This window comes from Podarcis pityusensis (assembly GCF_964106645.2).
Source record: "Podarcis pityusensis genome assembly, chromosome: 17".
Lineage (NCBI taxonomy): Eukaryota > Metazoa > Chordata > Lepidosauria > Squamata > Lacertidae > Podarcis > Podarcis pityusensis.
In genome coordinates, this window is record NC_138042.1 from 3030111 (window position 1) to 3044079 (window position 13969).

Genomic DNA, 13969 nt, shown 5'->3' on the forward strand with positions numbered 1-13969 from the left:
GGGCGTTTCTGGCTACCTTTTGGGAGAAGAGCCCTCTTACCCTTGTGGGAGGACTGGGACACAAGTGTTTTCACCATTGAAAAGCACAATATTGGCATTCAGCTTTATTTCCATGTGCTTGGGAAGAGTAGCCTGGGATATGATCCAGCTCTCCCAAGTGCTAGGCTGTGTCATCCAGAGAACAAAGGTCTACCTTGGGATCCAGCTCCAGAAGCCTTGCCAAATGTCCTTGGGGCTGTTCTGTGGGGTTGCACTTTCACCCTTCGGGATTGCAGAGCATGAAGAGCCCAGCCCCTTAGACAGAAGGAATCTTCCCATCTGTATTTGGTCAGATCAGCAGCTACACTTCTCTCTGGCTGCCCCTTCGGGTGGCCTGGTCTCCAGGTGAACTGAGTCCAGTTGTGGCTCTTCAGGTACCCTCCGCTGAGGTGAAACAGAAAGAAAAGTGGTGAGGGGGCAAGTGGTTGATGCAGATGGGCAGAGGGCATGAGGTGCAGGCTGTTGGGAAGGACTTTGTCTTATAAGAAAGTTGAAAGCTGGGAGAGGTGTTTTTGTTTTTAGGGATAAAAGCCATCTCAAAGGTATGTGGTCTGTCCGGGGCCTTATAAGGGCAGAGCTGAAAATGAGGTTTCTTACATTCTTTAGTACGGCCCGTATGGCCCACTCAAACACCTCCTGCACGTTGGTGGCTTCCTTGGCGCTGGTTTCAAAGTATTTGGCTTCATGAAGCTTGCTCCACATTTCTGCTTCCTCAGAAGACACCTGGACAAAAACAGGGCTTGGGCATACTCTGCTCTCTTCCCAATTCCATCTGCAGCTCTTAATCAAAAAGTTTGTCGTCTTTTTAGTGTACATAATGAGACCAAATCTTTAAGATAATATAATTTTTCCACAGATACCAAATTCTACACCTCTGCTCGACAATTATGCCAAAGTCCTCTGGTGAAGCTGTTCATTAGGATACAATATTCCCTGAACTTTCTGTCCACTCCCCGTCTCCTTGAGTCGTTGCAAAGAGTTCTTACAGCCCCCTAACAGAACCCCTAAAGAGTTCTGACCCCTAACTACTCCAACCCAATATGTCTGAGAGCCATGCAGGATGTGGACTTGTGCCCTGCACCTGGCTCCATATGTAGCCCTACCTAGTGGCAGACTTTGGGCTTTAAAATTTCAGCAGTAAACTCTGCAATGCCAAACTTTGGGGGGGGGGTGCCTCTCGCCTTTCGCTGTTTGCTATTGTTGCCGGGCCCCCTTAGCTCGGCAGCCAGTGGCACTCCCCTAAATCCACCTCTGCCCCACCTCACGGTTCTCCAGGTCCATCTTGTTCCCAATGACAGCAGTGGGGAAAGTGGGCTCTTCCTCTGGCTCAATCTGCAACAGGAGCTGCTTGTGCCACTTATCCAGGGCTTGGAAAGAGCTGACAGATGTGACATCGAAGACGAGAAGGCAGCAGTCTGACCCCCGGTAGAGGGCAGTCCCCAGTGCTTGGAACCTTTCTGTACCAGCTGTGTCCCAAATCTAGGTGCAAGAAGGGATAGAAGCTGAGACCTTGATTTCAAGACATCCCTGGGTCCTTGGTGACTTACCTCCATTAATCTTGGTTCTCACAAAGTTAGCAAGCATAGGTTTTGTCTGGGGGCATCAGGGGATACCATGCCAAATGATGGTGTGGACTAGAGTCTCCCGTTTCTTTATTCAATTGATGTTCTGGATTCTTCCACCATGTTTGACCAGGGTTGAGTGGCTGCCACAATTCTGCCAACAGCGAACTAATCTACACATCAGAATGTATATAATACCAAATTGCTATAAAGAGATGGAGAGCTGAAGGGGAGCAGCTTTCTTGAACCCCATCTGCCCAGCTACGTTGCTGGGAGTGCAGAAGAATGATCCATACTTCTACATTTCAGGTGCCAGCTGTCCATTGTGACTGGCGCCCAGAAAACGAGTGCGGTTATGTACTGTTTTGCCATAAAAGTTGGCAATCTTGGATTAAACCAGCAGCCAGAAAAAGTACTGAATTAGATGGGGACTGCAGCCCTGTCATGTTGAATGTTGCTTCCTATGATTAGTGGAAACTGACAGTTGTGCAAAATGAGAAACCACAGGAATATGCTTACCACAAGCTGCTGAATTCAGCTTTGTCACGGAACTTGGGTGTGTGTGGTGCAGTACTGTACACGGACACAACCAGTTTGCTATATGGGTTAGAAGCCTTTCCTCAAGCCAAATTGGCTGCTAGCATTGTAAAGGATCTTTGGGGTGGGGTGGGGGCTATCTTGGTACATGCACTTTGATCAGGAGTGTTTGCTGTAAAGGTGCCTTTTCTGCCATGCTCTTGATTTTTTTTTTCTTTTGCTTTTTTGAATGGATGGTGTTTAATTTTGCCCTGTTGGTATGGCACTGGCCATCATTATTGTCTATGAATTGATAAAACTTTGCATGGAACAATTGATAACATGATCCCAAAGAATGATCTGACCACATGTGGGGTAAATTCTGCTCAGCTTGAGGCTAACCTGGTCTAGCTTTGTAAGTTTTTGCATAGATAGAAGATCACTTTGGAAGCCATATGGTAAGCTCCTTACAGGAAGGGCCAAGTGTAGGTGCGTTTCGTTGATCTTGCAGCCCAAGGGAGAATTGTGTTAGTTCATGAGAGTTGGGCCATTGCATATTTGGGACTGCAGCAATATTGAAATTTCAGTTTTTTAGTTGTGCATATTGCTTCTGTACAAATTGGGGAACAAGAAATGGAAATAAGAATTCAGCATTGTCATTAACATTAATTCTAGAAGGGAAAGGGTGTTTGCTTTAACTAAGAACCGATTTTTAGCAAATAGCTAGAGTCCACATTGTAATATGCTCGTGGCACCCCACCCGGGGCCTGTCTCATGGTGATAGGCTTTAGTCCACAAATGCCTGTATCTTATTGACTCTCTTAAGGCTGCCACAATAAAGCTAAAACAAGGCACTTGTAGCAAAACATAGCAGATTTGGGGTGCTCATATTGAGGGGGCCAGAGGACCCCTTTTCTAGAACATTCTGTTCCATTTTCCTGTATTTTATTTGCCACCACAATTGTCACTGAGCACAACCGTCAATTCACTTGCCCATTTTAGATTCTCTTCCTTACACACAAACCTTTAAATATTTTCCTGAAATAGGTGCTTGTACAGAAATTGGATCCCTGCTACTGCTCCCTCCATCTTGTGCACGAAGGGTGCCATTCTGGCTACATAAGGCACATATAGGATAATTTTAGACCTGGCGTGGGGAACTTGTGGCCTCCAGGTGGTGTTAAGGCTCCCTCCAGTCTTAGCCAGCATGGCCAATGGCTTAGGGATTATAGGAGCTGGAAATGAAGTATGTTGCTAAAATTGCCCTAGGCTGGAGCACAGGGTTTTTTTAATGGGTAACTCTGCTGAGCCTACCTGCACGGTCAGTTTGCGTCCATCAATGTTTACTTCCTTGCTGAGGAAATCTGCTCCAATGGTGGCTCTGTAGCGACTGCTGAAGCGGTTGTTAACATACTGGTTCATCAGGGCAGATTTGCCCGCCCTGCGGGGAACGGAGAAGGGTTGACATTTTAAATCTGGAGGTCTAGTCAGTAACCTCCCCCCCCACCCCGCCGCCTCATCAACCAGCACAGGGCTGCAGAGGTGGAGCTGGTTCTCTGCTCCTGAACTGCCTCTTGCACACATGCACGCAGCCTTGTGATAAAGCCTTTTTGGTGGCAGCAGTGGGGAATCCCACGGTAAGATGGCGAAGGCCTTTTGAGCAGCAGTCACTGGGGCACAGCAGCAGGACGGGAAGGTCTGATGATTTGCTTGTCCCCTTCCGAGGAATATCTAGTTGGCTACTGTAGGAAACGCACTGCGTGAGGCTCAATTGGCCTTTTGAGTACAAAGGTTTGAAAAAGGCATAAGGAATGCCTGATGCAACTCCAAAGGCAGAATAAGTCATCTTGGTAAAACATGCTTAAAATCAAACAATGGCAAAAGCATATCTTGCATCAAAATGCTTTGGCATTGCATGTACAAAGTCTCCAGAAGCCTTTTCTGATGGTGCCCTTTTTTTACTTGGGTCACTTTTGTACAAAGCTTTGTGTTTGACTGATTTTTGTCTTAATCATTTCAAACAACTGACATGGTTTCAAAATGATATTCAGTGCTTTGCATGCACTGTGTTTGGCAGCGTTTGAGCCCTACTCTTCTTGTGTGTTTTTCTTCACATTTGGTGGATAAAGGTTAATCCTAACTATTTTACTTTTTGGCATAAAAGGTAAATGAGAAATCTTAAATCCTCATCGAATTGGACAGTTGTATGCATTCATAATATCTTAAACACATACTAAGGCCCCTTTTGAGTTTAGATACAGATAATGGAAATAACCAAATTATTTTACTCAATACATAAAAACTACACTATGTTTAAATAATGGTTATAAAAAGTTGAAGGTGAGTGTTAATTATAATTATACAGTAAGGATTATTACTACACTGCCATAAAGCTGTGGTTACTTAATAAATTAGTTGCAACAACAGCTGCTACCAGGCTCTTCAGAGTCAGGTTGATGGGGGAAGGTTAAGCAAGCACATTTTTCTGAGTATTTTGATGTACATGTGTTTTTGTTAACACTTGTGAAGTTATGCTAATTTTCCAAGCATGCTCGACTAGAGGGGCAGCTGAATAAAAATGCAGTAAGTTCTCATGTTCCATTTAGCTCCCCATGACTAGCAAATGCAGACTTGCAGCCTGACCCTGCACCTGTCTACTCAGAGGTAAATCCCACTGAGTTCAAGAGGGTTGTATTCCTGCAGTCTAAAGTATGCAACATATTTAAAATGGCAAAATAATGTGAAGAGAACAAATCACAGTTGTGCATAAAACATACAGGCTGCAGGTTTTTCTTTTCTTAAAAAGCACCTTTTTATTGCATCGATGCTCTCTGGGTTCTGGCAATGGTAATACCACTGTGTCCATAGGATAATAGTCACTTGACTTGGCCTCTAGTTATTTGGTGTTGCCTCTTCCATCTGCTTTAATTCTGGGAACAAACAGCTGGTCTAATTCAGCTGCACCCCACAAAACTGTCCTGTTATCAGCTGCCTGTGGTATACACACGGAGCCCGGGCAGCTGCAACGTGGTCCCACTTGTTGCAGGTACTTTCAAGGACTTTGAAGGAGGTGGGACAGGAGAGCAGCGTGGAGCGCACCGGGATCTCGCTGCCCGTGTGAAGCAAAGACTAAGGCGCTCGCGGAGCGAATCAAGACGACTTCTTCAAGCGGGCGCCTCGCCCCAGGCCGCGGGGGCCGAACGCTTCCCAGCCTGGGCTGCAGAGAATACCGGGCGGGTGGTTGTGGAGGCAGCAGAGCCTCGCGGAAGTTTCTCCCTGCGCGCGTTTACCGGGCTGCCCCGGACGGGCTGCCCCTGCCCCTGCGCGGCGCCGCCCCTTCCACCTGCCGCCTTAACCCCTTGGCTGCCGAACGGGGACAGGATCCCGGGAAGCCTTCCTCTTCCCGCCAGCCTGGAGCCCCGACACCCGCTTAGCCGTCGGAGCCCGGCCGGGGGGCCAGGAGGGGCCAGCTCTCCCGGCGCCTTCCCGATCCAGGCGCCCCTTTGCTTACCCGGAATTGCCGATCAGCAGGATCTTGAGGTGGGAACGTCTGAACATGGGGCGTCTGCGCCAGAACCTGCGGAGAGACGGGCGGGTGAGGGCGGCGGCGGCGGCGGCGGCGGAGCAGCCCTACGGGCAGTCGGGTCAGCTCGGGACCCCCCCGCGGCCAGGCGTGGATTCCCGCGACCTTTGTGGGGTCCCCTGCTCAGTCCGCGGGGCGGGCGCCCGGACCTCGGCCCCCAAGCCCCTCCCCGGCCGTGCGCCCCCCCGAGCCACCTCGGCGCGGCACAGCCTCCCGCAAACTCCCTCCGGAGAAGGGAGGGCGCTGCTTGGAGCTCCGGGCAGCTGCTCGCTCTCGCCTTCCTGCCGGGCTGCTCGGCGCCAGGGAGGAGGAAGGGCGAGGGGCTGCGCCTTCCGGACACGCTTTCAGGCGAGGCCGGTGGGATCCGGCTTGTGCCAAGGCGAAGCAAGGATCGCGATGGAGAATCTCATGTCATAGTTAAGTCAATCTTAATGCTTATTAAGATCTACAGAGATAAACCATAGAAATCAGATCAGATTCACACACCTGTTCACAGGTGCTACTATCCTCACAACAGTTCTGCGGAGACTGGTGCTGGGCGCTTCCAGGAAACGTTGCCCTTGACCCTTAACCTAGTCTTGGAACCATGGGGGTGGGACGGGCATCCAGGGTCCGCATCGTGGGGCATCTGCTGAGGCCCACAGCCCTCCCTGCAGGGCCCTCCCACCCCACTGCAACCCTCTGCTTTGCTGCCCCTCTTTGCCACCCCTTCACCTACTCCCTCTGGTTGCTCAGAGGGAGTGGCAGCCTGGCCCGGGTCCAGAAGGGAAGGCTAAGTGAGCAGGCGGCAGCTGCACAGGAGGGGGGAAAGGAAGCCCGAGGCCCCCCCAGCTGTGCTCATCCAAGTGGTGGGAGAAATAAAAGGCACCCTGCACATGCTCAGATACAAGCACCTACGTGTTTTAACAAATCATTCCGCAAGTGCCACAATCAGCCTCTGGTGCTGGCACAAACTAAGTCTTCTTAAGCCCTTGGCGAGTGCCTGCTAACTCTCTTGCTGGGCAGCCCTTTCCCTTCCTGTCTGATTCTGAAACTGCATTCGTATATTCTGTCATTTTCATTTCATATAATAAACCAAGCTTACTTTATCATAGAATCATAGAGTTGGAAGAGACCACAAGGGCCATCGAGTCCAACCCCCTGCCAAGCAGGAAACACCATCAGAGCACTCCTGACATATGGTTGTCAAGCCTCTGCTTAAAGACCTCCAAAGAAGGAGACTCCACCACACTCCTTGGCAGCAAATTCCACTGTCGAACAGCTCTTACTGTCAGGAAGTTCTTCCTAATGTTTAGGTGGAATCTTCTTTCTTGTAGTTTGGATCCATTGCTCCGTGTCCGCTTCTCTGGAGCAGCAGAAAACAACCTTTCTCCCTCCTCTATGTGACATCCTTTTATATACTGGAACATGGCTATCATATCACCCCTTAACCTCCTCTTCTCCAGGCTAAACATGCCCAGCTCCCTTTGTTAATGTGTGTCTCAAGACTTTTAATGTACAGCTATTTGTTTGCCTCTAAAAATTACTGGGTTGCCCATCTGGCATTTAAGAGGTCTTTAGGATCGCCAGCTCAGGACAAAGTTAAATATTAGGTGTCAGGAGTTTTATTTAAGCAGGGATAGAGGCAAACACATATTCGTAAATGGGTACACATTATAACTCTAGCAAAAGATTCCAAATCTCTTGGTGTGTGTGTATGAATACATGTGAGTGCTGGACATGCATGTGAATTCAGACATATACTGTAACACAGTCTGGAATGCCGTATTAATACCTGTTTTTGATGTGTGAGGAATGCCTTGAGAAGCACTGACCCTGGAAACCTAGCTTGGCTCAGTTCTGGAACAATCCGAGGTTGTACCACCCCCACCCCCACCCCACAACCTTCTGCCAATGCTGTGTATGCTCCTCACTACTAGGCAGCTAAATGTGCTTCTGTACATCTGGAATGTGGGGAAAGGTTGAATCTTAGAAGAACAATATGTGCATTGTTACATAATTAAGGTTAAGTGTAGAAAGGCCATGGAGCAAGCATTACATATGGGAAAACCCAGGGACCAGGCAGGCCCTGCCTCACAGAATTTGCAAACTACATTTTGATTGTAGGGGAGACCACAGAGGAACAGTCAAGGATGCGCTCACTACTTTCAATGTGTCCTACACACATGAAATTCCCAGATAATTTTGCACCATATCAGTTAGTGTGTGATGGTTATTTGGTGCTGTTTAAGGCACACAAGTGTGTCTCGTGTGCACCATCATGTGTGACAAATGCGCATGGATCTATTTTGCCACATGTGCACATTCATCCAGTGAACGGGGCAGAGGATAGTGAGTGACCTCCCTTGCACCACAGCACATGTACAAGCCTGCATTGGAATATAGATAGGGAGGGGATCTCTTGGTAGACCACCTGCCTTTCCTTGGATGTCCAAATGCAAAGGAAGTAGGGTGAACAGAAAGAAGAGGAGGACGGCTATTCCTTCACCTTTAACTGCTGTGCAGGTAATTTCAGCCAGAGTAGCTTGTTGTGTAAGCTACATCTGCTGCATTTCCCTTTTCTGCACCACTGTTAAAAGAAGCTGGAGCCACAGACACCGGTTCCACCCAACTTGGGGGGGGGGCAGAGCAAGCACATGACATCATGTGCACAACATGCACATGTGATGTCACACGACGGGAGGAGGCCACAAGGCCCAGTGCAGCTACAGACAGGCTGGGCGAGGCCCTTCGCAGGCCACAGAATATTGAGGGAGTCTGGCCCCTCTGAAAATTGGGGGGGGGAGGGCTTCAGCCCCCACAGATGGTGCCCCTGGCAGGAACCCAGTTCTCTTTTTACCCAGCCTCCTCAAGTGAAGACAAGTCTCTTACATCTTTAAAAGTTGCATAAAGGGGGGGGGGAGCGCAGCAGTTTGTCCTGCTGTGGGGCTGAGAAAAGCTCAATCTGCATTCTTTTTAGTTGCATAATTGCCTTACCTGACACATGTCCAGTAGACCACTTTGATTTGTAGAACTGGCACTGTGGCAGGTGCTACATAATACTCATTCCACAGTTGACAGAAAAATCAGTATTTTAGTGCGGCAGCAACTACACTTTGGAACTCCCTGCCTGTTGCCTATTGATAGCAGGCAGCCGCCTTTACTGTACTTTTTTCAGTACCTGCAACATTTTTGCTTTGGGAAAGCCTATCTAGACATGTAGAAGTTACATGTTTTGATATTTTGTTGCTGTTATTTTAATCACCTGCTTATCCTTCTTTGTTTTTATTGATACTTTTAATGTTTTTAAAACTGCTTAGAGGTTTGACTGCAATCAAGTGTTATATAAATGCTGTTAAATAAAATAACAACTAAATTCCTGCTTTCACCCAATTGTTAAAAGACACGCCCCCCAGCTGTGAAACGCGGCTCTGAAGTAAGTAGGAGAGAGCAGGGGGTCCCTCCCCGCCTCCCCCAGATTGGCAGCAAGATTATTCGGATGCCTTGGCACCTTGCTATGGTATATATTTGAAACGAACCATGTGGTCCTAGAGGGAAAGCACACGCACCGCCATCTCTCTCTCCAGAGTTCACCTGGGACGGGGGCGGCAGCTGCTGGCTTTTTGCTGCCAAGGGGGATTCCTCCCCTGACGTACGAGCGGGGCATCCCACTAGCGGTGACATCACGCAGCCGCGTTTGGGGTCGTCCCTGCTCCCAGTCGCCCCTAGGCCCTTCCGCTCAGCAGTCCCTCAGGACCAGCGGGGAGCCACCCGAGTTAGGAAGGCTGACTGGGGGCGTTTAAATGCTTTGTGCCTTTTGTTGCCCTTTTGTCGTCACGATCACTGTTCTGGGATTCCTGCTGCCGATCTCTGGGCCGGATCACGGCAGTTGTAGGGTTAACAAATGGAAACAGAGGAAAAGGAACAAATCAGGGTCTTCGCCCCCCCACGTGGGGGAAAGGGTGGGGCTAGTGTCAGGTGACTTGGGGAAATCATATGACCAGCAGTTCCCTACTTCTGTAAATTTTTAAGTTTTGGGGGGTGGGCGTTGTACGTGGTTTTATGCTAGTTTCCCGCGGAGAGCGGCAGCGCGTTTCGGGACTCTCCCCTCCCCTCTCGGGGTCGGATCCTGGGACGGGCTGACTCTGCTGATCCAGGAGCACCTTCGCGCCCCTACAGGGATCGCCGCTGGAGAAAGCAGCGAGGATGGATTTGGCGTCGCTCTTGAGCTGGCATGGACGCATCTCCCGAGAGCTGGACGCCGTGGTGGATTTCTGGCTTCAGCATTCGCACGACGAAGAATACGGGTGATGGATCGCTGCCTGTCTATTCATCTAGCCCCCCCCCCCCCGTCGCCCCAGGGCCAGCCAGCGTGGGTTGTGGCTGAGGGGGCATTTGAACACGGCTCTCCCGCAGTCCAGTCCTGTACCTGCCACACTGACTCCCTCTCACGACATGGGGGGAGGTTATGTTTATAGTGATTCTGTACACGCCATTAAGGAAATCGACCCAAATGGGGAGGGGGGAGAGGGTATGTGAAACAGGGGAGCCCTTCCCAGAAAGGGGGGGGTGGAACATACCACTGAGATGCAAGGAGATACTTCCCCCTCCCTCCCCTCACATGGCCTGAGGCAGACAAATCTACCCTCCAGTGCAGGGGGGGGGGGACACCTCTGGCTTGGCAACCCTTTTCATTTAGCCCACTATTTTCAGGAGGCTGTGCCCACCTGACTCACACGTGACGTCATGCATGACTTGAAAGCAACCACCCGGAGCTTAGGGCTCCCTGTTGCTCCTTGGACCAGCATGGATGACATTCCACTGGGAAATTCTCCTCTGCAAGCTTCATGGAAACAAATGTGAGCTGTGGGCAAGATGCTGCTGTCCCCAGATATGCTCTCCTTCCATTTCCGTGGGGCTTGCGGAGCAGAATGTCCTGGCAGATGGTGCTCTGTGAAGCAGATCTGCCTGCCCTCTTAAAGGCATTCCACGTTTTCTGCGCCTGCTTTAGCTCTAACTCCTGACGCTGCCAGAGGCAGCTTCCTGTCTTACTTCTCGCAGGCCAGGGCTGGGGGAATCTCCAAAACTCCTTGGACTCCAGCTCCCACCTTCCCTGGCCATTTGTTGTGCTGGCTGAGGGGCTATGGGGAGCCCCACTCAGCCACGCCCCACGACAAGTTCCTCTTTAGTCAGTAGTTCTCTGCCCGGCCTGCTCTCATCCTTTCCTCTAGGAAATTGTGGGGGCCCCCCTCCTGGTTCTCACCCCTGCCTCTTCTTTCTCTCTAGGGGGTTCTTTACATGTCTGGGCCAGGATGGGAAAGTTTATGATGATTTGAAATACGTTTGGCTGCAAGGCCGGCAGGTAGGGGTCCTCAGGGGCTGTGGATTTTGGAAAACTTTTTAGATTTTCTGTTGGGATCCCCTTTGTGTGGTTGGGGCTGGGGTGGAAAATGAGGCTGGGCAGGGCCAGCTTCTCTGAAGCCAGCCAAGGCTTAATTGGAACCTGGCTTGCCTGGAATTGGCCTCAGAATCTGGTTTCAGTGCTGGCCTTAAAGCTTGGAATGAACAGGTAAAGCAAATTTAATAAATAAATGGCACACGTCTCTCTGAGCATGCGCAGAATGCCTCAACAGTGCAGCTCCCCTGTCAGTCCCCCATATTGGGAAAGTTTTTGCACAAGGAATTTCCAAGCAAGTCTGAGGTCCAGCACCTGTCTCCTTAGAGGTTAAGAATAGGCCAGGCCTGCGCATCACTGTGGAGAGTCACGCTCACAGCTCATACCCTGAATGGCAGACATCAGTGCCGGGGCTTAAGCCAAGGAAAGGAAAGCTGTGGCTCTCCAGGAACAGATGGAGTCCAGTTCCCATCGTCCCTGACCACCGACCTTGCTGGCTGGGGCTGATGAGTGCTGGAGTGAGCAAGTGTCCTCATCCCTGGCTTAGCCAAGGCAGATGTCTGCCATGAGACTAGAGGGCCCAGGTTACCTCTCCATCCCTTCCCAAACAGGTGTGGATGTACAGTCGGCTGTATCGAAAAGTACCAAGATTCCGGCGCCCTGAACTCCTGCAGGCAGCCCGAGCAGGTAACTTCTTCCACCTTGTGTACAGAAGGGATGGGATTTGGGAATGAAGGCAAAGAAGGGATAATATTGGGTGGGCAGACAGAGGTCTGTGGTGTGTGGACTGGGGCAGGGAGTTGAGATGAGGGCTGAGAGACTCTTGAAAGTTCTGATACTTTGGAATGGTGGTGGGGTTATAGGGGTTGTCCCCCCACAATTAATCATCATCATAATCTAATCAGTTAGCCTTTCCTGTTAACTGAGTACTTCTTGTATGGTAAGGCATTCTGGCCCCCGAGAATGAGCCTGAAGCAGAGAGATTTTGCCTAAGGCCACCTACTGCGTCTGTGGGAGAGGGGCACTTTGTTCTGGGGCTTCCCAATTCATAGCTCAATCCCTGGTTGTGATCAGTTGGAGAAAGTGTAAAAAGTTGGGGGGGGGGTCTTGGCCCAAGTGCTCTGGGTATTTGGTTGCCAGTAGCAGAGAGGGGCAGAGCTGCCTTCCTCCAAATCTACTTCTTTCTCTGAGGTGGGGAGTTCCTGTTAGCGCATGCACGAGTGGCCCCACCTTCGCAGAAGTGTGCCTTTGTCCTGACTCGTGATGGGCGCCCTGTGAAAATCCAGCGTACCATTTTCAGCGAGTGCTTCTATGTCCTTGGGCTGGATGAACTTGGACGAGCAACTGGGGAACCTCGTTACCAGGTGAGGTCAGGAGAGCTGGATACAAATGTCCTGATTGCCTGCCTGCCTCCTTATATGAACGGTGGGCATCTAAACCTGCTTATCCTCCCTTTTTTTCTCCCTCTGATTATTACCTCAGCAAAAATACCCTTTCCCCAAAGCTATGGTACAGCTCCTAGCACACGGCTGATAAAACCGCAGCCGTAGGGTTGGGCCCAGAGTGGAGAGACCAGCTCATTTTACCTCATGGTGCTGCGGTTGAGGGACGTCTTCCTGTCTCTATGGATACTGGAGTTCCGTTGATAGAACTAGAAGAAGAATAGCCATCATCTACATAGGGGAAGAGGCTGGTCAGCTGGTTGAGTCTGCTCTTGTGTAGGGTTAACCCTTGTCCAAAGTACTGGTCCATGGGAGGTGCTGTGGGGCCCGCTGTGAACCTCTGCTCCCCCAGGAGGCAGTGATGGCCACCAACTTAGATGGCTTTATAAGAGGATTAGACAAATTCTTGGAGGAGGCGAGGGCTATCAGTGCCCACTAACCTTGATGGCTCTGCTCTGCCTCCGTAGAAGAGCGCTTAAGAACGGAAGAGGAGCCCTTCTGGATCAGACCAAAGGCCTACTTTGTCCATATCCTCTTTCCCACACTAGCCAACCAGATGCCTTCAAGCAACACATGAGAGCGACAGCTCTTTTTCACCCTTTTCTCTTGGGTAGTGGAACTCTACTATAACGCATATCTCTGTTGGTTGGAGGAGTCCTGAGTGGTTGGTTGTTGGGCAGCTATCTGGCTTCTTCACTTGCTCTCTCTCACCCTCCCTGCTGATCAGCCCTGAGGAAGCCTGAGCAGTGAGCCAATGAGTTTGGCCAAGGCCTGCTGAGTCCTTTGGAGAAGTGGGAAACCTGACTCCAGGCATGGATGTTGTGGGAGTGGGACCAGCCCTAACCTTAGGTTTCCACTTGGCTAATGGGTATTTTCGTAGGTTGTAACGATGTTCCTGTTGGCAGAGGGAAGCCTTGGCAATGATGGAGGCCATTGTGCACTGGGTGAGGGAGGATGCCTCTGAGCTGGGACGCCCACTGCTGGCGGGGGCAAGCCCACATGACTCCATGGCTGTTCCCATGATGCTCCTCAACCTGGTGGACCAGCTGTCAGAAGGAGATGCAAAGGCTGCAAGCCGGTTCTGTGAGCTGGGAGGCTGGTCTGCTCAGCGAATCCTCATGCATGTGCAGGTAAAGGGGTGGGAATGGTCGCCCCCCCCGCCCTTTAGTCTTGCTTTTGTCTATGATACGTTTTAGAATAGAATTCTTATTTCGCTACAGAGGGATGGTGCTGCTGTGTTGGAGAACGTTTCTGAAGAGGGCGAGGAGTTGCCAGGGTGTTTGGGAAGGCAACAGAATCCTGGTAAGAAGAGACCAAGAGCCAGGATGCTTTGGGAGTCAAGTGCAGCAGCGTATATTTTGCTGTGGAATTTCATGTTAGCCAGACCCCAGGAATCTAGATTTTTAGCAAACAAATTTCTAGCCTGTTTAGCAGTAGAGCAAAGTTTGAAAAT

General features: G+C 50.4%; 2 protein-coding genes and 1 long non-coding RNA gene across 7 annotated transcripts in view; 2 read left to right on the forward strand and 1 right to left on the reverse strand.

Annotated features, from left to right (window-relative positions):
• Window positions 1–91: 91 nt before the first annotated feature.
• LOC308466524 (ras-related protein Rab-7a-like) lies at window positions 92–12729 on the reverse strand. 5 transcript variants are annotated; one of them, XM_080987352.1, is made up of 6 exons: window positions 12661–12729; window positions 5629–5694; window positions 3432–3558; window positions 1300–1518; window positions 637–819; window positions 92–423 (listed from the first exon to the last, which is right to left on the reverse strand). In XM_080987352.1, exons 1-6 carry the CDS (start codon window positions 12663–12665, stop codon window positions 334–336), a joined length of 690 nt encoding a protein of 229 aa, XP_080843478.1. In that variant the 5' UTR covers window positions 12666–12729; the 3' UTR covers window positions 92–333. The 5 variants fall into 5 exon arrangements, with proteins under 5 accessions (XP_080843478.1, XP_080843481.1, XP_080843479.1 ...); XM_080987355.1 differs by having other exon boundaries at window positions 12552–12667; XM_080987353.1 differs by lacking the exon at window positions 12661–12729 and adding an exon at window positions 11564–11625 and having other exon boundaries at window positions 637–762.
• On the forward strand, window positions 5975–6796 carry LOC308466532. The gene is made up of 2 exons (XR_013980866.1): window positions 5975–6079; window positions 6123–6796. It is a non-coding gene; the product is annotated as an uncharacterized lncRNA (long non-coding RNA).
• The window catches only part of RENBP (renin binding protein), an 11780-nt gene continuing 7295 nt past the window's right edge, over window positions 9485–13969 (forward strand). Inside the window, exons 1-6 of the mRNA XM_080987329.1 lie at window positions 9485–9986; window positions 10966–11041; window positions 11686–11761; window positions 12266–12438; window positions 13422–13646; window positions 13737–13818. Of these exons, the coding sequence (XP_080843455.1) occupies window positions 9886–9986; window positions 10966–11041; window positions 11686–11761; window positions 12266–12438; window positions 13422–13646; window positions 13737–13818 (733 nt within the window). The 5' untranslated portion in view covers window positions 9485–9885. The remainder of the gene's footprint in view (window positions 9987–10965; window positions 11042–11685; window positions 11762–12265; window positions 12439–13421; window positions 13647–13736; window positions 13819–13969) is intronic.